Here is a 22,540-nt window from a genome sequence, read left to right as displayed (position 1 = left end):
GGTGGTGTTGCTAAGAGAGGAACCTACGCCTGGAACCCCCATCCCAACACATCTGGGGTGCCATGAGCACCATTTGGCCACAGAGGCAACAGCCAGGGACTCCAGGGGCATCTGAGGCCAGGGTGGCATTGCCAAGCAGAAGAAATCCCAAAGGGGCAAGCAGGGCACAGCCACTGGTGTCCCTTGTCCTTGTCCTGAGCACAATTCCCATAGGAGCTCCTGGACAAAAAGCCCTTCCCTGGTAGGGTTCTGACCCTGGTTTCCTGCAGCAGCTGGGGACAGCGTGGATGTGGCATCCAAAAGCAGTGGTGCAGAGCAGCTGGACCAGCCCAGTCTGTCTGTCAGTGGCCCCAACTTGTACAGCCAGATGTCCCTTGAGATGGACAGTCCAGACTGGCATGATGCCCTCAGCTGGGAAGGATGTCCCAGGGTGGCTTTGAGGGACCATTCCTGAAGGTGCCCCTGCACATACGGGCCTGCCTCTGGTGGCCAGTCCCTCCTTGCTGCTGGGAGCCACCACAGCCCCCTTTTGCAGTCCCCTGCCAGTCTTGTTTTCCAGGCAGCACAAGGCAAAGGCACTCCAGCCATGCACAGGATGCACCCCAAGTGGGCTGAGTGCTTCTTGGCGTCTCCTCACGTGGGCATCCACCAGCGGGTCTGGCCCCTCCGCGACAGATTTGGCAAGCAGGGAGCTGGATTTGCTGTGGCAGCTGCTGGCACCTGGGGCATTGCCACCTCCAGAGGTAGCTCAGGGTGGTGCTCAGCCCAGGACTCACTCACTCACACTCTGCTGGTCCCCAGGGAGGACCTGGTGGCCCCGGGGCCGTGCAGGTCAAGCCCGCAGCTCGCTGAGCCGCTTCTCCTCCTGCAGCTGGATGAGGACATTCCGCTTGTTCACCACCTCCACCAGCTGCTTCAGGGTCTCCTGCTCAGCCTTCTCATCCTCAGGTGTCTTCAGGGCATCTGTGGGAGCAAGGGGCCAGAGTAGGGCTGGGAAGGCCACAAGCCCTGACCTGCTCCCTGCACCGTGCAGAGGGATCCTCTCCCTGGCCCGTGCTGACACTCACCCTCCTTGTTCATGTAACTCCGGAGCTTCTCGTCAAGCTGACACTGCTGCTCCTCCAGCTTCAGTTCCTGCACCCTGTGGGGAGGAAGAGGGTGTGCTGGCTACTGCCTTGGCAGGGGATTGGGGTGAGCTGAGCCCCCACAGCGAGCAGGGAGCATCCCCCAGGGCTCACGCGATCATGAGGTCCGACTCCTCGCTCATCAGGTTGTTCTTCTTCTGGACCAGGTACAGCAGCTGGTTTGTCCACTGTGTCTGCTGGTCAGCCAGGCTCTCTGCAGGACAGGGGAATGGTCAGCGGGGTGCAGACCCCCACTGCAGGGTCACAGTGCTCCGTCCACCCTGGCTTTACCATTCTCATCCCGGAGTAGCTTCTCCAGCTTGATGCCCTGCTGCTCCAGCTCCCGGAATGTCACCTCGATCTCCTCCAGCCGCCTCTGGATGGCCTGGAAGAGAAGGGCAGCACTCTCCTGCAGGCCAGCACACGGCCACCAGCTGCAGGACAGAGGGGACAGGGTGCAGGGAACCTGGGGGACAGGATGCAGGGGACAGGGACCTGGCTCTCCCCTCTGGGGTTACCTGGGCTTTGCAGAACCTCTTCATCTGGGATTCCCTGGCCCGGCGGGCCAGTGTGCGCTTCCAGGTGGGGAATTTCTCCTCTTCCCTGGGGTCTGGGTACTGTGAAAGGATGGTGGCACAGGCAGGGGGGTCAGTCCCTGCACCAGGCACCTCTCTTGGCAGCCACAGCTGAGCCAGACCTGATGCCTCTGTGAGAGGAGCAAGAGCCCCAGCTGCCACCTGTGCTGGTGATGCCACCATCCCTTGGGGAAAATCCTCACCAACTCTTTCATGATGCCAAGGCCTGTGTCCTCCTCCTCCTCTTTCTCCTCCTCTTCCTCCCCCTCCTCGCTGTCACTGTCCTCCAAATCTGCCCCAAAAAGAGCTGTTTCAGGCTGGTTCCTCATGTGGGATACAGCGGGGTCCAGCAGGGACTGAGAGCTCTGCTCATCTGGACACTCCAGTTTGTACCACCTACCTTTCTCCATGTCAATTTTCTCCTCCTCCTCCTCCTCCTCCCAGGCGCCTTGTCCCTGCCGCAGGGCAGGGAGGGCCTCAGGTGCTGCTGGGAGCCTCAGACGAGCTGGCTTCAGTGGAGGCTCAGGCTCAGCTTCACTGGTGAGGTTCAGCGTGGACAGGCTGAGCTTCTCCAGCGGTGTAAGGACGATCTTCCTCCTGCCCCCACTCTCCTCACCCTCCTCTGCTGTCCCTCGGGGCTCTGCTCTGGGAACCTCCTCTTCCCTCACACCCCCCCCAGGCTGTGCCAGCAGCTCCTGCTCCTCCGTGTCACCAGTATCCGCGGTGTCCTCAAGGTCCCCAGGCTCTTCCCCTGCCTGTGGGGCTGCTGGGGTGGGCTGAAGCAAACTGGGTGCCCACTCCATGGGGGACACACACGACCTGCCAGGCGGGTGGGCAGCAGCACCAGCATCCTACAGCAGAGCAGAGCAGAGGGGTGATGCAGCACAGGGCCACACCCAACCACCCTCCCAAACATTCTGCCTTTCCTCCATCACCTCCAGGGCTTTGGGGTGCTTTACCCCATCAGGCAGCGCTGGAGCCTCATCCCGGGGCAGGTCCATGCTGGGTGCATTGGGGTAGTGCAGCGAGCAGTAAAAATGACCTGACAGGAGAGCGGAGAGCAGGGTGGGTGAACCCATGTGACAACCTGCCAGGTGGGGAAGCCGTGCCCCAAGCCTTCCCTCTCCCCAAAGCTGCCTCACCATCCTCCTCGTGGAAGGCGTAGTCGCCCAGGCGCAGCGTGGCCCCGCAGCGCCGGCACTGGAAGCAGCCGCGGTGGAAGAAGCGTCCCTCGGCGCTGGCCCGCTCCACGATGTACACACGGCGCCCGCAGAAGTAGCAGGCGTCGCTGTTCTCCCCCGTCCTGTCCCTCGGAGGCTGCGGGGAGAGAGGACAGGCAGCGCTGGCAGCGGGGGCCGGGCGCCCACCCTGCCCTGTGGCTGTGCCAGCAGCCATGGGGGCACGGGCAGGGCTGTGCCCCTCTCGCAGCGCCGGGTCTGGGTGAGGGAGTGGCAAATCTTGGCTCCGGAAAACCAGTTGGGTCAGGAAACAGGCAGGGAGGAGCTGGGAACATGTGGGCGTTCGCTTGTGCAGCTCTGGTCCCGGCCCTTGGCTTGGCCCTGCCAGCCACTGGTGCCCTCCTGGTGCCCCCCTGGCCTGAGCTGGACACTCCACCCCAAGGTGACACAAGGACCAACCTGCCCTGGGTCCATCACGGTGGCTTGTGGCGGCTCGTGGGCACTGTCCAGAGTGTCTCCATCCAGCCCCGTGTCCAGCTACAAGTGACCCAAGGGCAGGGTCAGCCCCCCACTCGCCCCCCAGCAGAGCTGCACCCCAGCAGGGACCCCTCGGGGCACCTGGGGCAGACCCACCTCAGCGTCCCTGCGGCTCCTCTTGGCCTCGCTGTCCTTCTGGGCACCGTCCTGCAAACCCAAAGGGGCTGGTCAGGGTGGGGAGCGTGACACGGTTTTGGTGTGCCGTGAGGGTGTGGGTGGGGGTCCCTCACCTGGGCACGTTTGTGTGCCAGGTTCCGGCTCTTCTGCAGCTTGCTGAGGAAGAGGATGGCTCCTCGTGTGCCAGGGGGAGACAGTGGCTTCTTGCTGACCTCCACCTCTGCACAGGACATGGCCATTTTGGGACCCACCCAGCAAAGAGGACAGCACCCAGCCAGCCCCAGTGCAGCCCAGGATGGGCCAAATCCCCCCAAAATCTCACACCTGGAGAGGTCCCAAAAATTTGATAGAAGTGGCTGAGGTAGGTGATGAGGTCCAGGCGGTCGGGCTCTGTCAAGCTGGCCATCTCAGCACTGGAGAGGACAGGCTGGATGCCCAGCTCCTGCTCTGCTATGTCCAGCAACATCTGGTGGGTCTGAACGGCATCCTGGGGGTCCACGGAGTCAAAGTCCCTGTGGGGGGACACGGCTGCCATCAGGGCGGGCTGGGCAGGGTGGAGGGCTCTGGGGCTGCCAGGCACTCACAGCAGGTCGGGGCGGAAGCGGTGGATGAGGGCACAGAGGGCCAAGCCGCTGGTCCAGGAGGTGCTGAAGTTGGTCACGGCCACGCCAGGGTATCCAGCCGTGCTGGCCTGGCACCAGCTCAGCAGCTCTTCACAGACAGCTCCAGGGGCCACTGGGGAGGCAGAGACAGGGGACACCCCCCCAGTCCACCTCCTGCCTCAGACTCCACGCTTTAAGAGGAAAGGGATCCCATGGGAGCAACCCGAGACACCCCCTGCCCCCCAGAGCCCTCCCCACAGTCTCAATGACTATGCTGAGAAAGCATCTGTCAATATTTCATGGCTCAGCATCTGTGCAGCCTGGAGGGGCACAGCCTCCTCCCCAGACGGCAGCAGGGGCTGAGTCCCCACGAGCAGAGGGGACAGAAACCATTGGTGTCACCAGCACAGCCTGCTGGACACAGGCCAGGGTGCAAGAAACAGGGATGGGGAGGAAAATCAGGGCAGCAGCCACTTGGGCACGGGCTGCAGAAGGGATGGGGCAGCTCCTACCTGTGCTGAGCCGATTGTCACTCTTCCTCTTGTGGTCCACCTCCACCATGCCCACGAGGTAGAGGTCCTTGACCTGCCAATGGGGACATGCCAGTGGTGGGTCACCACCAATGACACCATGCAGGAGGTGGCCTTGGCAAGGGGGACACCTGGACAGCACCCCCAAACCCTCCAGAACCCTCTGCCATCCACAGTGGGCAACACATCCAAGGTCCTGTGGGCTAACAGCTTCAGTCTCACACCCTCTGGGGACAGGGGACTGGGGAAATCAGTGTCACCCTGACAGCCAGGGAGGCTGGGCTGGCTGGCTGTCCCATGGCAGGACCTGCCCAGGTACCTGGCTGGCTTTGATGGCCTGCAGGTTGATGTTGGGGTAGCGCGTGGCCGGGTCGATGCTGTACTGGCTGATGTTCTTGTTGGTGTTGTCCGGGGACGTCTGCGAGAGGCGCTGGTAGATGCTCTCCCTGCGTGCAAGGGACAAAGCTGGCGTCACTGCTGCCATCCTCACGAGCTGCAGACCCTGCCCAGCGGGATGGGCACACTCACCTCTCAGCCAGCACCTCCAGCGGGGGCGTCCCGGCCGCCCACCGCCGCACCATCCACGCTGCATCGAAGGCAGCCAGGAAGCCCCTGGCCACCCCGGTGCCCAGCGGCCAGAAGGGCTGCAGAGGGAAAGGCAGAGCTGCAGCTGGAGTTGCATGGCTGGTCGGGGCAGCTGGGAGGAGGCTGGCAGCTGCCAGGCTTGGCCGGGGATGAAAGAGGGAGCGGCGGCAGGACGCGCACGGCGAGGAGGGGTGCACATCTCATCCCCGGCCAGCACAGCTGCATTTGGGGACAGCTGGGCTGCTCCTCCATCCTGAACCAACCCCAAATCTCCGGTGGGGCTGGAGAAGGGGATAACCTCCCCAAAACATGCTGGGAGCCTGCCCAAGGATGGAGCATGTCGGGCGATTGGGATGAGAGGCACTTAAGAGGGGGGGAAAAATATTGCAACCAAGGCACCTTGCAAGGAGAGGGAGATGGGGGCGTGAGGGGTGCTGCAGGGGAAGCTCTCACCTCCACCAGGCAGTCGCCCACCAGCCCCAGGAGCACACGGCTCCCGTTGTGCTCCCGCACCAGCGCCGCGTTCTCCGAGCGCGTCATGCAGGTGAAGTCGAACATGTCGACATCCGGCAGCTCCCGGTGGTTGAGGGCAAACTCCAGCTCGGGCAGGCAGTAGTTGGTGGAGAAGTTGGCAGCTTCTTTGGCATAGCTAAGGAGGGCATCCCGGTTCACGTTGTCCGGGGCCAGGAGGCTCTCGATGTCCGCTTTGTCCTGTGGGGAGGGGGTGAAGCTGACTGGGGTGTGGGAGGTGATGTTTGTCCCTCAGCCTGATGTTTGTCCCTCAGCTCTAGGGTGCAGCTGTGCCACTGCACTCTCAGTGCCCTGGAAGGATTTTTCCTGTGGCACAGGACTGCTGCAGGCCCTACCACCCCAGGTAGTCAAACCAGCATCCAGAATTTGCATCCCACTTCCAAGGCTTTCGGCTGCCCGTTGCTGTGAGATCCCAGGGTCAGATCCTGCCCTTCTCACCTGGAGGATGACCCCCTTCTTGAGCAGGCTCTGCTTCTTGGCCGTCATGACGAAGTAGTGAGTGTCATCCTTGTAGTACACGATGTTTTCCAGGTCAATGCCTGGTGACAGGGAAGGGGCTGAGCCAAGGCCACGGGGTGTCCCAGCACTGGGCTTGGACACCAAACGTCCCCTGCAATGGGGCACCATGTGGGGACATGCACCCCATTACTGGGGACATCCTGGGGCTGAGCCTCCAGCTCCCTCAGGAGGAGCAGGAGCCCCCAACACCCCACATGGGGGGGTTGGGACCACAGGACCACTGACCCGTTTTGTTGTAGAGGTTCTGGAAGAACTTCTGGTTGTAGATGCGGGCCACGCCGCTGATCTCAGCCACCTCCACCTCGGCCCGGCTGTGGCGGTTGATGAAGTTGGTGGTGATGCCAATGGCCAACTTCCCACGCGTCTCCTTCCGCTTGAACCCTGCAGGAGGGGAGAGCCGTGAGCCCCCAGCCAGCCCCCCATATTGGTCCTGGGGTTCCAGGGACACCTGCTGTCACCTTCAGGGACGAATTTGCCACCGCCAGCTGAGATGAGGACGTCGAACTCGTAGTGGGTGAGGGGAGAGGAGCTGGGCTGCAGCACAGCCTGCCAGCCACCTGCAGGGAGAGGGGTGGTCATCAACGTGCTGGTCCCCAGGGAGCTGCATCTCAGCCCCCCAAAAAGGCACGCCCTGGGCTAGCAGAGTGATGGGGGGGCTCAGAGTGGCCACCTGTTGAAGGAGTGTAGGAGAATGCCCCCTAATGACAGAGTGGCAAACTAGCCTTTGTCCCCCAAAAAAGGAAAAGACACCTTATAGGACCCCAGAGACTTCACTAAAACCTTGGGGTCACCTAACTGGATAGAAGCCAAAAGGTCCCACCTAGGCCATAAGGTAGAAAAGGAGAGAACAAAGGAACCACGAGGCTTTTGTGAAGGTGTTTCTACCAGGGGCAGACCTCTGTACCTGGCTCGGCTTTTCTGTTTATTATTTTGCCTTTTATTAAACCTTTTTGTTTCTAACACTGCAGCAGGAGCCATCCTGCTCATTCTTCGCCTCCAAAGGTAATAGCTAAGCTATCCTTGGGTGGATTAGGTTCCCTTTTAAGGACTCACAAAACCCTGGCCCGACAAAACAGAACCTAATAACCCACAGCCCTGTCCTTGTCCCCAGGAATGCCACCCACCCTGCAGAGATACCGTACCTGCCTTGCCCGTGGGGGGAACGAGCCCCTCGAACCGCACATTGATGTGCACCTCCACGCCCAGGAGCAAAGCCACCTTCAGCAGGATCAGCTGCAGCTGCCGGATACCTGGGAGGGGAGGGAGGTCCTCAGGGCTGCCCCCCTCAATGCTGGGGCTCCCCACGGCCAGCCCGGGCCCCCCAGCACTCACTGATGTGGTCCAGCGTGCCGGTGCAGAAGCGCCCGTAGAACTTCTTGGCGCCCAGCGCGCGCAGGTCGTGGATGGTGAAGGGCCAGAGGTGCAGGACGTTGTTGCGCGAGAAGGAGTCGCGCTTCTCCAGCAGCACCACGCGGGCACCCAGCAGCGCCAGCTCGATGGCAGCCCGCAGCCCGCAGGGGCCAGCGCCCACCACCAGGCACTGCCGGGGCACGGCGCGGCCGTCAGCCCCCAAAACAGGGTTTGGGTGAACCCCCAGTGCTCCCCAAGGCAGCGCCTCCCCGCCTGCTGGGTCGGGATCTGGCCCTGCTCAGCATTGCCTTGTTCTGCCTGATTGTCCCTGCAAATTGGGCACCCCCCGCCCCCCGAACCTTGCCTTCACCCAGGGAAATGGCAGCAATTAAAGCACTGGGCGAGATGAGGGGCAGGTCTGCGGCAGCCCTGACGGGGTTTGGTCTCCTGGCAGCTTCTGCACAGGGATGGGACAATGGGGCACAGCAGTCAGGACAAAAGCCATCATCTGTGGGACAGGGTTCTGTCCCCAAGGGGACATCCTACTTTATCTCCCAGAAAGGACCTGACAGTTCCCTCAGCCCTGCCATGGGATGTCCCCAGTGAGAGGCAGCTGGGAGGAGGAAGGACGCTGCTGCTGGGTGGCACTGAGGTGGCATCGTGCCACAGGGAGCTGAGCAGTGCTAATTAACATCCTGTCCCATTAAACTCCATCAACCTCCCGCCTGGCACATCCTGCATCCTCCTGGGATGAGAGCCAGAGTGTCCTGGGGGATGTTCTCACCCCAGACAAGGACACAGGGCAGGGAGAGACCCAAACCCCACACCCCGCTTACCTTGGTGCCAGCACAGGCTGTGCCCTGCTCGTAGTCCTTGTGCCCAGCTTTCTTATCCAGCTTGCTCCACAGGGCCTTGGCATTCCAGTAGTTGAGGGCAGCCTTGAGGCCGTGGTAGAGCTGTAGCCCACTGCCCTGCAGCCCCAGCTGCTGGCACAGCTCCAGGAAGCAGCCCAGCACCTCCCGGCACTCCCCGGCACGCAGGAACCTCTCAAAGATGGCATGGGCCGGGTTGCCCGCCTCGTCAGCTGGCACACTCATCCCGTGTCACCCAGGGGCCTGGCAGAGGGACAGCAGAGGTCAGCAGGGAGGGGGCCCTCCTGGATCCCCACCCCAAAACTCATCCCGTACCAGACCTGGCGTCCCAGTGCCAGCTTTCCCAGCTGCAGGTGCTGCTGAAACTGGCACTTTGTGGCAGCAGTGATGGAACTGTCCCCGGATGCTGCCCCCAGAGAGGCACGGTGCCACCCTGGCACTGCCCCCAGAGAGGCACGGTGTCACCCTGGCACGGTGGCCTCAGGGCTGTGGCTGCAGTCAGTGGTTTCCTCCATGCAGCGGGTACCTGCAACAGCCAAGAGCAGAGCGAGCTGTTTTGGAGAGAAGACACCACTTCCTTCCTCTGCAGCCCTGGCCCCACTGCGGGGGGAGCTCGTGGCTTTAGGAATCAGCCTCAGAGCTGCTGCAGGAGCCAGCAGGCCCAGCCCCGTGGTGGGGTTGGCTCCGTCCCCCAGCTGGAATGGGGTGACCTTTTCCCCCACCTCCCCTTCCACCACTCCTGCAGCGGGTGGGAGCAGATTAGCACAGAGGAAGCGCCGGTGAGGAAGTCAAATAAAAGTCAAATCACCCTGCAAGCAGCCCCATCACGCCACAGAAGCTGTGAGAGGAAGGGTACAGCACATTTCCCCCTAAGCCTCCCAAAACCCCCTGCCCCTGGCATCCCCAGGGAACCAGTTCCCCTTGCTCCTCTCTGCCAGCACTGCCCTGAGCACCAGCCTGTGCCCTCTGTCTTGCCAGCCCGAGCATCAAGAACAAAATTTTGCCTTTTCCAGCCACTGTGGCCAAGCCCAGGGTTGTGAAAGGCTCCCCCAGCCCAGCACAGACACGGGGCTGCCAAGGAGGATCCTCTGGAAAAGAAAGCTGGGGAAGACGCAGAGCTTCCACCTTTGCACCGCAGCTCTTTGCCCTCTGGCCCCTGGGTGTTATCTGGGCACGTGGCAGCTCCCGGAAGGTGGCAGTGGGACAAGGATGTCGTGAATAAATTAGGCAGCCCGCAGGAGGAGGGAGCTGGGGGTGTGTGAGGTTACTTAAGCACTCAAATTTTGGCTGGAGAGGCCGAATTCTAGCTGGATTTCTTGTTCAGCCTCACTCAGGACTTTCCCGACAGCAGAACTTGAAAAAAAAAACAAACCAAAAACACCAAACTTGTGCCTTGCAAAGCAGTTCTGCAGGTCACCTTCCCTCCAATCACTTCTGCAGGTCACCTTCCCTTCCAGCATCACACTCAGGAAATCCGGGCATTTAACCCCTTCCTTCCTGGGCAGACATAGGACAAGGCACCCAGCCCAGTGGGGGCTGGCACAACCAGAGTGGCAGTGGGGACAGAGGACATGGCCCATGCACTCACGACAGGCCTGAGGACAGATTTCTGCTCTTCCCCTGAGCGCTGCTAGTGACACAGGATGCGCCTGGGGAAACTGAGGCAGCACTGGGAACCTCCCCAGAGACTTCGCAGCACTCCCACCCATCCTTGTGCCAGGGAGGCTGCCAGGCAGAGCTGGCTGCCAGGCACCAGTGCCCCGTGCAGATGGGCTGTCCTCCAGGAGCTCAAGTCACCTCCAGGGCCACCACAGCAGCCCCAGGGAGATGGGAGCATCTCCTCCAGTCTGAGCAGCCCCTGGCTCTGATAAAAGCCCATCTCAGCCTGGATTCCCACTGGACAGGATGCCAGGGGCAGCGGGCTGCCTGGCAAAGCTCTGCAGCCCCCACGCCCCGGCGGGGAGGCACCGAGGAGGCAGAACAACAAGCCTTGTGTTACTCAGTTTCCTACAGAAAGGATTTTATCCTGGCACGCTCAAACCCCCTTGACAACTGCGAGCAAGGTCAGAAACTCCTAGGAAAGCTCAGTTCCTGCAGGCTCGACACAAAACCCCGGCTTCCAGCCCACAGAGGCCAGAGGCAGTGGAGGAGGGCACAGGCTGTGCTAGGCAGCCTCTGGCTCTGCTCCTTCCATCAAAGCCTCTTGCATTTCTTCCCTTAACACTGTTCCTGCAGGCAGGGGGAGGAGGGGATGCAGCCAGCCCTGACTCATCCCATGTCACTTTGGTTGGCTGCAGAAATGTCTGTGGGGACATCAGCTGGCTCTGAGACATGGGGGCACCCCCCGAGCAGGGACACCCCATCCCTCCCTGCAGGTCAGGGTGTCCCTCCTGCCCTTGCAGGAGAAGCATTCTCTTGGGAGAAGGTGGGGGAAGCTGCCTGGGAGCTCACGTGGCTCCCAGGCATGTGGAAATGGGGTGGGAAAGGACACAGCTCCAGAGCTGATGAAAGCTGGGAGGATTTTCAGCAGATCAGCTCGCTGCTGCTGCGCTGGCTCCCAGCATGGATGGGCTGTCCTGGGTCTGGGATTGGGATCCCACCATGGATGGGCTGTTCCAGGTCTGGGATCCAGCCTGGACACCACAGGCCAGGATGCTGAGCTGGGGGCTGGACCAGGAGAGCCCCTCCAGTGAAAGGCCAGGGGTGGATGGAGGGTTTCTTGTGACCACCCAACAGCTTGGCCAAATCCTTGCTTTCAGCCACCAGCTGAGCTGGGAGAGTGCCAGGAAGGGGTGAAGGCACTGGGAGCTCTTACAAACATTATTGTGCTCAGGAGAAACATCCCAGGTGTGGGACTGGGCAGGGAGACCACCCTGGCCAACGCCACAGAAACTTGCCTTGGTTTGGGTGGGTTTTAATCCTCAGAGGGAGGGAAAAATCCCTGTCAGCTGCTCTGGTGTGAGACAGGGGTGTGGGTGCATGAGCACACCCCAGCTTTGCAAGGCCCCAGCATAGAGCTGTGGGAGGAGAGGGGACAAACCTGCATTAAGCTTTTCCAGGGATCCACACACCACAGCCTGGCCATGTCCCGGGGAGCCCTGGGCACAGACAACACTTGTCCCCCTATTTTTGCTGCTCAGCCTGCTCCCCTGCCCACAGAAGGACCTGCCTCTTGCAGCTGAATTTTGGTAAAAAGAGGAAGTCCGGTCACGGCCAGGTTTCACACCCCACACCATCCTCCTCTTCCTACTTCTCCTTTACCCCAGCACATCTGCGACAAAGACATCTCCGGGAGGATGCACAGAGCATCTCTCACGGATCTTAGCAGAGCTCTTCCCCATCCTTCTCACGGGAGCACTGGAGGAGGAGGAGGAGCAGGGACCGCTCTCTTTCCCCTTTGTCCCGAGGGCAGCAGAGCCCAGCGGCTGCAGGGGAAAAGCAGCGAGGATGGAGCGGGGGGGACGCCGCTGCCCCCGGGAGCGGCTGCGGGGAGGGGTCAGCCGGACAAAAAGCGCTACCCTGCCACGGAGCGTCCCAGGGACAAGCGGGACACGCGTTCGGGGAGCTGAGCCCTCGCCAGCACCGCAGAATTACCGCTCGGTTTTGCAGCCCCGTGCCCGCCTTGCGCAGGGATGCTCGCAGCGCGGCGGGAGGAGGGGACAGGACTCGGGATGGGACACGGGGACAGCAGAGCCCTGACCTCCCCACGCCCAGGATGCTCTGCCCGTCCTCACCCTCCACTCACCTCCACAGCCCCTCGGAAGGGGAAACTGAGGCACGGACCGGGGCGCGGGGAGGGACCGGAGCTGGGCGCTGCCGGGCGATAGCGAGCAGGAAACGAGCTCCGGCTCGGCGAGCAGCGGCCGCCGGCCCGGCCCTCCTCTCCTTTGCCCTCCCCTCCTCGCCTTCCCCTCCCCTCGCCCGCCCGACCCTCCCCCGCGGCCGGGGGGACCCGGGCCGGGCGGTGCCGGGACAGGGCGGCCCCCGGGCCACCCCTCTTTGTGCCGCTGCGGATGTCGCGCCGGAGGAGCGGCGGGACGAGCGGCACAGCGCAGCCCCGCCTGGGCTTTCTGTATTTTTGCGTGAGAAACCGGACTTTTCGCCGAGCAAACGAAAAGATTTGGGTGATGAAGCCAAGCCGCTTCACCCCCTTCGCACTGCGCCGACAGCGGCCAGGAGGGCGCTGGGGACACCGGAGGATCCGGGGGGGTGTGGGGACACAGGAGGGTGCTGGGGACACCGGAGGAACCGGGGCGGGGGTCCCACCCAGTGCCAGCTCCGGACCCCGGCCACCGCAGCTCGCGTGGAAACTTCGGGGGTTGTTTCCATTTCGCCCGTGTGGGGACGGTCCCGGAGGGGTGAGGGTACCTTGGGGCGGGCGGGGGAGCCCCCGGGGTCCCCGAGGATCGCCGCTGGCCGGGCGCTTTTGGGGTTCCTGGTGGCGGCGTGCTCGGGGTGCTGCCGGACATTTGCGGTGTGGGGTGACACGGCCAGGGGGCCGTGACGCACGGGGACAGCTTGTCAGAGGCTGTGGCCGGTGACTCAGGGACACGGGGCGAGCTGGCGAGCGGGCGTTGTCACGTCGGTCACCCTGAGTCACCCGTGGCGCTGCCGGCGGCGGTGGCCAGCAGGGCGAGCAGCCCGGCACCCCCATCTGCAGCCCCCCCGAGCCTTCCTGGGGATCCCGGTGCTGGACCCCTAGAAGGACAGCTCGGCCGGGCCGTGCTGGTCCCTGCCAAGCCCCCGGCTCCGGGTGCAGTGGAGCCCACCCGTGTTTCACGGGAGCTGGGGCGGACACGGAAACGGGGAGGGTGTGTGGAACGGAGCGGTCGGAAAGAGCTCCCTCTGTTTGTGAGCCCTTCGTGGTGCCGTGGGAAAGGCTGATCCGTGCCTTCCAGCCCAGCGCTGTCCCCCGGGCAGCAGCAAAGGGGCGTTAGGTGCGAATTACAGCCGGGACTGAGGGCATGAGGGATGTGGCTTTAGAGCCCGGGCTGTCCCCAGCGCAGGGGATGTGTGGGAGCACATCTGCACCCCTCGATGTGCTGAGAACAGGCAACTCACAGCATCAGTGAGAGCTGCTGCAGCTCCCTGAACTCTTCATGGTTATATGGAGGTGCCACCAGTCCTACCTTAGATCCTACCCCCTGCTCCGTCATTAAAATTCCCCCATTTTTCCTCCCATTTTATTATTCTAGGGGTTTGGTGTTTTGGGATGTGGGGAAGGAGCAGAGGTGCCTCTGAGCTGCCCCTCCCTGGCCCAGCTAGGCCTTGGATGATGCTGCAGACTGCACCCGCTGCAGCTCCAGGGCACGGACGAGGAGGAGGAAGGCGATGCTCAGGAGAAGCAGCCAGAAGAAAACCCAGTAGTGCTGTGGGAAGGAGAGCCATGGACGCCAGAGCTCCGCTGCAGACCCCTTGGACCTGGGGAGAAGGTGACCAGGGACCCTTGTCATCCGTGGGGGAGAGCAAAGCCCACCTCCACCCCACCTGGGGACGAGGAGGACGTTTAACAGCCCCAAACCTCACTGCCCTGTTACAAACCCAAGTGAACAAGCCTGAGGAGGGTATGAGCAACATCCCAACCTTCCACCACTAAATCCCCCAGCCCCTGCCCAAGTGCTGGGGACCACAGAGAGGCCAGCAGCCGTGGGGGGATGCTGGGCACACGCAGGGTGCTGCTCACGTCAGCCCGAGCTGCTCCGGCTCCTCGTTCCCCGCGCTCGAGCCTCTGCCATCTGCCTCTGCCACCAGCTTCCCTGTCACGGCACTGTCCTGGCCCTGGGGCTCCAGCTCTCTCCTGGGGAGGGAGAGGACGGGCTCAGTGCTGTGCCACATGGGCCATGGCAGCAGGTGCCACACGGGCCATGGCAGCAGGGCCACGGCCACCCAGCACGGTTACCTGTGGGTGCTGGGCCAGCGCTGGGCCCCCTCGGGCTCCAGGTCACCTTCTGGGGCTGCTGGGCTCTCAGGGCTGGCACCTGGCTGGGCACCCAAGGCGGGAGCATCAGTGGGGACACGCAGTGGCAGTGCCAGCGAGGCTGGGGCCACAGCTGCTGGCTGTCCCCACCGAGCACGGCCTTACCAGGAGCTGCTTGGGGATGACGGCGATGCTGACCCTGCGGCGGGCAGAGCCCTGCAACAGAGGGGCTGGGGGTGAGCCCTGTGCGGCTGCTTGTCACCTCCTCCTTCCCCATCACCTCCCCAGCACGGCCAAGGGACACCACGGGACACTGCCAGCTCCCACTGGGGCTAAGAGGGGAAGCTGGAGAGCCAGGGAAGGTCAAAGCCAAGAGGTTTGTGCCTGTCACTACTGCTGCAAGCTGTGCTGGTGGGGCTGGTGACCCCCTCCCCTGCCCCTGGAGCTACAGGGGGATCAGTGTTGGATTCAAGCTGGTGCTAAAAAACAGCCAAGGCTGTGGGTCTGGCACTGTGACCCTCAACAGAAGGATCTGTACAGGGGGATCAGTGTTGGATTCAAGCTGGTGCTAAAAAACAGCTGTGGGTCTTGCACCATGACCCTGCAACAGAAGGATCTGCCTGAGATCTCTTGCACAGACAGCCCTCAGCTTGCTGGGCATCCTGTCTGTCTGCCAACAGCCCTGCGAGGCTGCCCCTGCATTGTTGCAGCCCAGCAGATCTTCCCTGCAGCAAGCAGCTGGCTGCAGTGACATTGTTTGGGACAAGTGGGTGTGTGGGGACAGCCAGGTGAGGGAGGGCAGCAGGGCAGGGGGGGCAGTGGCTCCAAGACTCCTGAACTGGGACCAGTTACCTGCTGGAAGGTTCTCTTCAGGGGGTGAGGTCTCAGCCGTGGCTCCACATCATCTGAGAGCAAAGAGAAGCTGCCTTACGTCATCCCCATCACTCAGATGTGACAGAAGGTCACAAAGCTCCTGAAAGCTGTCCTGGCCATGTGCTCTGTGCTTGGCACAGGTGGTGCCCCAGGCAGGGGGACATGGTGCCATACCCACAGTGGCACCTGTGGGGTTTGGTGCTCAGGAACAGAGCCCTTTCTGTGCAGGGGCCCCCCTGCCCTGCATTCCCAGCTGGGCTGTGGCTCTCTGGCCACCAGCACCTGCTCCCACACCGATCTGCTGTTCCGCTGTCCCCTCACAAGTGCCACCAGCTGTTCCCTTCACCACGCCACCAGCAGCCCTCAACCCACACTGGCTGTGTGGTGCAGGTCACACTGACCCCCGAGGGGCTCGGGACCGAGCCCTGCAGGGTGCCAGCCCTGCCCAGGCCCCGAGGCAGAGCCCACCTCACCCTGGGTCTCTGCCAGCTGCCGGTTGCGGGAGTTCTGCTGGATCAGGCGCTTCATCTCCTCCAGCTCCGCGTGCTCCCGCTGGTGGTGCCGCTTCAGGTTCTCCACGTGCTGCACCATCACCTCTGCTGCTCGGCTCATCCGGGCCTCCTGCAGCCACGTGGGGACGGGGATCAGGGCCCCTAAATCTCCTAAGGAGCAGCTCTCTGCCAGTCCCTCCCCGTGCCTCCCCCCAGTAGTGAAGGTGCATCCCCTGGGGGCAGGTGGATGGATCCCTCACACCCTGGAGAGCACAAACACGAGGTCAGGGAGGAGGCACAAACCCGGCAAGCTCAGGGATGAGTCCCCAAGCCAGTGTGCAGCCCCTCCATCACTCCCAGCCCTGGGCTGAGCACTCACCTGGTGCACAGCCCCCAGTTTCTCTGCAGCACTGGTTGCCCGCTCAACAGCCGCTGACAGCACGGCCAGGTTGTGCTGCAGCTGCTGCAGCGTCTCCTTGCAGCCTGCACTGGCACAGCACTGGCCCAGCCTCTGTGGGGGGAAAGGAAGGAGCTGCTGCAGCTGCTGGAGCTGGCACTTTGAGTTCTCCAAACCCCTCTGGGGTGGGTGATGCCAGCACGTGCCAGCCCCGTGCCCTGGTGCCCACCTACCTCCAGGGCAGCCCGGCACTGCCCCAGCTCCTCCTGGATGCTTTCCTCTGCTGCATCCCGTGCCCGTTTCTCCACCTGCACCCGCTGCTGCAGGGTGAACACGTCGCAGCGAAAAGCCAGGGCGAGGTGGGCAAAGGCTGCCTGCGGGGTGAGGGCAGAAGAAAAGCCACCAGGGCCGTGCGCTGCTGTCCCCAAGGCACAGACAGCCCTCCCAGCGTGCCACCAACCAGGGCAGTGCTGAAGATGATTAGCACTTGCCTTGCCCCAGCACCCTTAGGCTGCTGCCTGCTGGGGACAGTCCCTGAGATGCCAGCCCGGGGGTCCCCCAGGCAGCTGATAGCGTCCCCCAGGCAGCTGATAAGGCACGGAAATCTTGATCCCTCCTGGCAGGAGCAGACGCCAGCCCTGGCTGCGGCTCCTGGCTGGTGGCTGAGCCTGACTCAGCCCTGGCACTCGCAGGGAAATTGTTTTTATTAGCGAGGCTCCCGCCGCCTCCCCGGCTAAGGGCGCTCCTCAGCAGCTGCAGAGCACTTTGTGGGCACGCAGAGGACACGCTCATGGAAATGCAGCTGCCTCCAAATGCCAAAAGCATCTCTGGGAAAGGGTTGGGGTGGCTGCCAGGGGCCTGCGCTGCTGAAGGAGCAGGGCACAGCCAGCACGGTGAGCCAGCACGGTGCCTGTCCTTGTGTCCCCTTGCCCAGCCCACCCACGGCCCCCAGCAGCCCTCACCTCCAGATCCTGCTCGGCCAAAGCTGCCCTGCAGAAAGAGAAGTGCTGTCAGGGGTGGGGGCATCATGGGGGCTGCATGCTGCAAATGCCCCTGCCCTGCTCCCAGGGGTGCCAGCCACCACGAGAGGTGGGAAGCCAAGTGCCCATCGTGTGGGCAGCAGCTCTTGTGCAATGGAAAAGGAGGAAAGTCCAATCCCTGAGCCCTGCTGTGCCCTGGGACCCCCCTGGCCTGCAGGTGCTCACTGGTCTTACCTGTGCAAGCCAAGCCTGTCCAGCACTGAGAGCTCACTGGGGACACTCAGCAGCGGCTCCTCCAGGGTTTCTGCACCTGCAGGAAGGCAGTGGGGCCACAAGAGACCCACATGAGGGCTTTCCCTGGGCCTTCCCCCCTCCCTCTGCCCTCCTGTCCTAGCAGGGGGTGCTGCCCATGTTTTGGAGCCATCCCAGTCCTTCCCCAGCATCAGGGGGGCTTTATCCCCTCCCAGGCCAGTGTCCCCTTCCCAAGTCCCCACCAGGGCAGGTGACCCTCACCAGAACACGTTCCCATGCTCACCCCCAGCTACTTCAAACCCCAGCTGGGATGTGGGGTGGGGACTCACCCACCTCCTCCAGTCGTGTCACTGTCCCCAGGGTGCACAGGCTGCTCCTGCACAGCCCTGCCTGGCTCCTGAGAGGAACAAAGGCTCTGTTGGGGCAAACCTGCCCCTGGTGCTGCACAGCACCCCCAGAAGAGCAGCACAGAGGGGCTGGGGCCTGCCTGAGCCCAAGGAACCAGGCAGGGTTTGTCCCCCACTGTCACCTCTCTCTCACCTCGCTGACTTGCTCCTCGCTCTGCTGGCTGCTGGCCAAAGCCCCAGCCGGGTGTCCCTGGGCACTGCTCATCCTGCCTGGGGACAGAAAGGCTGCTGGGACAGCAGGGACCCCTCCCCAGCCTGACACCGCTTCAGAGAGACCCCCAAAACTGCCAGTGGCACCTCTGCAGGCTCCCAGGGGACGTCAGCTGGCAGGTACCCCCCAAAAATCCCGGTGGGATTGAGGGAGCTGGAGTTCAGCTGGGACGGGTCAGGGGGAGGAGGGCAGTGGGTGCACAGGGTGGGCTGCAGCCCATGAGGCAAATCCAGGGGATGGGGCTGGGGTCCCGGGGCTGGAAGGGGTTGCAGGCAGGTGCTGCCAGGCCAGGAGACACCCTCCTGCTGCTCGGGGAGGGAGGGAGGGTGGAAACCCCACCCTTGTGACCCCATCCCCGCCTGGGCTGCCCTTACCTTCATCCGGAGCTGGAGGGAGCCCGGCCAGCTCTGCCTGCTGCTCCCTGTGGAGGGAATCCCGGGTAAACCCTACAGAACCTCGGGAGGCACCGGCAGCATCCCACTCCCCACGCTGCCCCGGCTCCCTCCACGGGGCTGCTCCGGACCTGGGTGCTTCCCGAGCATCCTCCACAGCCCGCTCCGTGCCCGTCCCGCTGCTGCCGCCGCAGAGCCCCACGGAGGACCCGCCGGAGCCGCTTCCAGCCACAATGAGTCACCAGCCTCAGCAGTGTTTTTTTTTTTTTTTTTTTTCTTTTTTTTTTTTTGCTCTGGCTGCCAAGCGGACCTCGCTGCGAGCCGGCCTCTCCCAGCACCACAGCACACCCGGAGCCCAGGCAGGCACCATCTCACAGCACAGCACCCCACGGGGGTGGCAGGCCACCCTAAAAGTGCACCGGGGCAGATTTATCACCCCAAAGCCCAGCCCTGGGGTCTGGCAGCTCTGCAGCATCCCTGCTCACTGCTGCTGATAACAGGCCACCAGTGCCTGGAGACACAGGGGCTGCTGTGCAAAGAGCCCAGCACCCAGCTGGGAGAGGGGTTGAACCCCCAAACTTTGGGGAAAAGCTGCAGCAGAGCTTCTCCCTCTCCTCCTGCCCAGCCTCAGAGCAGTGGCTGCAGGAGGATTTTGCCACCGTGACAAACGACGCTCAGCGCCCCTTGCCTGGCTCTGCCACCGCTGCCCCATCCTTGCCGGCACCCCAAGAGCCTCTGGGGGGAGCTTTTAGCGCACACACCTGCGGGGTGAGGGGCTGGCTGGGCAGCTCGCCCGCTGCCGCTGCCGCCGCCGGCGCCCCGGGGCCGCTCCCTGCGCCCCCTCCTCGCCCGGTCCGGGGGGGTTCCCTTCCAGCGCCTTCATCTGGGCAGCGCAGGGGCTCCAGGAGCAGCTCACCTATGGCGAGAGACCCACGTTAGCTGCGCGGAGATGGAGAACGCCTCGAAATGTTGCATTTTTAAAGGGTTTTCTCACCCAGCGGGAGCTTCGAGCTCCCGTGCTTAGCGTGGAGGCATCAGCGGGAAAAGAGGTGGGGAGGCCCGCTGGGGTTCGGGAGGAGCTGGAGGGATCTGGGCGGGCATGGAGTGAGGCAAATGGTAAATTTTAGAGGGTGGACTTTCCTGCTTGCAGCCCCCGTTTCCTCCCCCCGGGGCAATCCTCATTTTGGGTTTGTGGTGCGGGGCAGCTTCTTGGGGGGAGGTGGATTTGCAGCAGCCCCTGCTCCCCAGGCTGCAGACACGACAGTCCCTGAGCTCCCAGAGAGACAGATAATAAAGATTTCCAGATGTAAGGGGGCTTGGAGAAGCCATTTAAGCTGTTTTACAGTGTTTAGAGGACCAGAGAAGGATGCAGGAAGCCCACAAAGTCCCTCTCCCAGCCCAGGGTGAAGTCGCTGTGCACAAGGGGCTGTCCCGGTGCTCATGGACACACAGATTTAGGACAGAAGGAGAAGTTTTTGTCCAGGACAGGAAATGCAGGGGAGACCTAGGGAGCAGGGAGTGCCTGAATCCCACGTGCCTGTGCAAAGCCTCGGCCAAGCTCAGCATCCCCAGCTCCCACCTCTCAGCTCCGATGGAGGTGTAAAAAGCAGCACTTGGCACCTGCCAAAGCCAGCCCTTTTCACACCTATACAGCGGGAATTATCGCTGGAACCTCCCCCCAGGGGCTCAGGGCCCCCAGCCAGGCGGGATCAGCCAAACTCACCCCAGCAGCAGCAGCAGAGCGCTGGGTAGGGCTGGTCCCTGCTGCAGAGCGCTCAATCCATCACAGCCCTGCCGGCTGCTGCTCCCACAGCCTCACGGCCACTCTCTCCTTACCTTCGTGCCACGGGTGGAAAATATCCCAAACCCGCAGCTGGTTTAGCACAATGAACCCCCTGAGATGCCAGAGCGGCCTTTCCCTCAACTCAGCGACCACCAAACGCTCCGGGGACATCTTTACCTGCCTGAGCTCCTCCCGAGCAGCCGAAGGCAGGTCCGGGCCCCCAGCTCGGAGCCGGCTCTCAGCTCTGCCGGGCCCCCATCAGCCCGGCCGGGCTCGGGGCTCGGGGCTCGGGGCGGCCCCGCTGCCTCCCGCGGGCACAGCGGCCGCATCTGCGGCGCTCGGAGCGCCCGGGGCCGGCCCGGGGAGAGAAGCCCTTTAAAGGAGATGCGTGAGAGCGCCCGGAGCTCCCCGCGCCGGCCAGGGCGGGCAGATGGCCCGCAGGTGGCCGGGAAACCTCTGCTTTTGGGGAGGAGCCGGGTCCTGCACCCGCTCCGGAGAGGGGCAGAGCCGGGGGACACCGGGACTGCTGTCCTGGCAAAGCCGGGAAACACCGGGACTGCTGTCCTGGTAAAGCCGGGAAACACCGGGACTGCTGTCCTGGCACAGCCGGGAAACACCGGGACTGCTTTCCTGGTAAAGCCAGGAAACACCGGGACTGCTTTCCTGGCAGAACCGGGAAACACCGGGACTGCTGTCCTGGCAGAACCAGGAAACACCGGGACCACTCCTACCGGGACTGCTTTCCCGGTAAAGCCGGGAAACACCGGGACTACTTTCCCGGTAATGCCGGGAAATACAGGGACTGCTTTCCTGGCAGAACCGGGAACACCGGGACCGCTCCCTCCGTGCCCGGTGCCGGCGGAGCTGAGCCTCAGCATCCCCCGGGCAGGAGGCTCAGGGCAGCGTGGGACAGTGGGGACAGATGGGGGATCCCCCCGAGCTTTCGTGGGGTATAAAACAGATATAAAATATTTCCAGATATCAGGGGGCTTGGAGAAGCCATTTAAGCTGTTTTACAGTGTTTAAAGGATCAGAGAAGGGTGCAGGAAGCCCACAGAGTGCCTCTCCCAGGCCAGGGAGAAGGCTCTGTGCACAAGGGCACAGCACCGGGTTAAACCCAGCACCGGGCTAAACCCAGCACCGGGTTAAACCCAGCACTGGGCTAAACCCAGCACCAGGCTAAACCCAGCACCGGGCTAAACCCAGCACCGGGCTAAACTGGAACAGCTGATGAGGAGCCCCTGCAGCATCGTGTTCAGTGATGCAGGGGAGCTGCTCTGCCAGGACCCCCATCCCTGCTGCCCCTCTCAGCAGCCCCGGCCACCCCCCGCTGCCCCCAGCCCTTTGCTGGGATCCATCACCTCTCCAAAGCCGCTTTATTCCCCTAATGAGCTTACAGTGGGTCGGGTTCCACCTTCAGCCCTACCCGGGGCTGCTGCTGCTGCACCCCCCCGTGCCCAGGGGCCCCTTGGGGGGCTGCAGACCCCTCCAGCCCTGAGGGGGCAAGCAGCATCTCCCAGGTTCTGCCACGGTGACAGCCCAGAGTGCAGCCCCCGGTGACAAAGCAGGGGCAGTGGAGGTGGGGACACCTCGCAGAGAGCCCCAGCTTCCCCCCCAGGGGCAGCAGCTGGCACACCAGGCTCCGTGGGGCACACAGAGCCAAGGACACCCGGCACTGCTGCCTCTGCTCCCTCCCACACCCACAGAAAAATTCTCCTTGTGTCCTAAACCTGCACGTCCATCAGAGGAGGCAATGCCCCTGCTCACCAACAGCCTCTAAAATAATCTAATAAAGCACGCAGGGATTTTTAGGCAATCTCATTTTTAAGCTGGCAGCAGCTAAATCGTGGCTGGGAGCTATGGCAGAGCCCCCAGGCAGGAAAAGCAGCCCAGTTCCCCTGGCACTGACCTGTTCAGCGGGGAGGAAGCAGAGCCTGCAGGGAGATGTCCAGCCCAAGGGGTTGGGGGGCAGCATGTGGCTGCAGCTCTGGCCCCTGTGCTCCTTCCAGGGCACCTGAAGCTGAGCTGAACTCGCAGCTCACATCCCACTGTGGTCATCTGGATTATTCACTGCTTGGGAGAAAGCTGCTCAGCTGCCCCTGACTGCTGCCACTGATGCAGCAAGCTGATTTACAGGTCTGTGCAGGGGCTCAAGCACAAAACAGCACCCCAGCCCTCCCTCAAACCCACCTTTCTGAGGCCCTGGCTGCCCTAGCTGACAGGAACCTGGCAGCCACCAGGCTATCCCAGAGAGAACACAATTCTTGTCTTATGATTAAAAGTTTGTTGGCAAAAAAAACCCCAAAAAACAACCCAA

At 62.9% G+C, this 22,540-nt stretch overlaps 2 protein-coding genes across 5 annotated transcripts; both read right to left on the bottom strand.

Annotated features, from left to right (window-relative positions):
- Positions 1-16: 16 nt before the first annotated feature.
- Positions 17-13,701, bottom strand: MICAL1 (microtubule associated monooxygenase, calponin and LIM domain containing 1). 4 transcript variants are annotated; one of them, XM_039695723.1, is made up of 26 exons: positions 12,266-13,701; positions 8,836-9,046; positions 8,485-8,763; positions 7,631-7,838; positions 7,441-7,548; positions 6,757-6,855; positions 6,524-6,679; positions 6,218-6,318; positions 5,702-5,959; positions 5,192-5,307; positions 4,983-5,109; positions 4,646-4,718; positions 4,116-4,266; positions 3,856-4,043; positions 3,645-3,751; positions 3,511-3,561; positions 3,337-3,414; positions 2,842-3,016; positions 2,635-2,741; positions 2,100-2,550; positions 1,903-1,991; positions 1,643-1,741; positions 1,416-1,509; positions 1,239-1,338; positions 1,068-1,141; positions 17-963 (listed from the first exon to the last, which is right to left on the bottom strand). In XM_039695723.1, the coding sequence occupies exons 3-26, from the start codon at positions 8,743-8,745 to the stop codon at positions 833-835; spliced, it is 3,402 nt and encodes a 1,133-aa protein (XP_039551657.1). In that variant the 5' UTR covers positions 8,746-8,763; positions 8,836-9,046; positions 12,266-13,701; the 3' UTR covers positions 17-832. The 4 variants fall into 4 exon arrangements, with proteins under 4 accessions (XP_039551657.1, XP_039551656.1, XP_039551658.1 ...); XM_039695722.1 differs by having other exon boundaries at positions 8,841-9,046; XM_039695724.1 differs by having other exon boundaries at positions 2,659-2,741; positions 8,841-9,046.
- A 101-nt stretch (positions 13,702-13,802) lies between these two features.
- LOC120495845 (inositol 1,4,5-triphosphate receptor associated 2-like) lies at positions 13,803-22,443 on the bottom strand. Its single transcript, XM_039695748.1, has 15 exons — positions 22,133-22,443; positions 19,202-19,356; positions 18,423-18,469; positions 17,971-18,047; positions 17,764-17,827; positions 17,413-17,488; positions 17,161-17,188; positions 16,432-16,572; positions 16,181-16,312; positions 15,784-15,931; positions 15,290-15,342; positions 14,603-14,653; positions 14,420-14,498; positions 14,204-14,317; positions 13,803-13,941 (listed from the first exon to the last, which is right to left on the bottom strand). The coding sequence occupies exons 1-14, from the start codon at positions 22,196-22,198 to the stop codon at positions 14,280-14,282; spliced, it is 1,155 nt and encodes a 384-aa protein (XP_039551682.1). The 5' UTR covers positions 22,199-22,443; the 3' UTR covers positions 13,803-13,941; positions 14,204-14,279.
- Positions 22,444-22,540: the final 97 nt, after the last annotated feature.

Source organism: Passer montanus, unplaced genomic scaffold (assembly GCF_014805655.1).
Source record: "Passer montanus isolate IOZ18808 unplaced genomic scaffold, ASM1480565v1 scaffold93, whole genome shotgun sequence".
NCBI classification, from domain to species: domain Eukaryota; kingdom Metazoa; phylum Chordata; class Aves; order Passeriformes; family Passeridae; genus Passer; species Passer montanus.
Note: the sequence above shows the minus strand (reverse complement) of the source record. Positions and strands in the feature narration are given on the sequence as shown.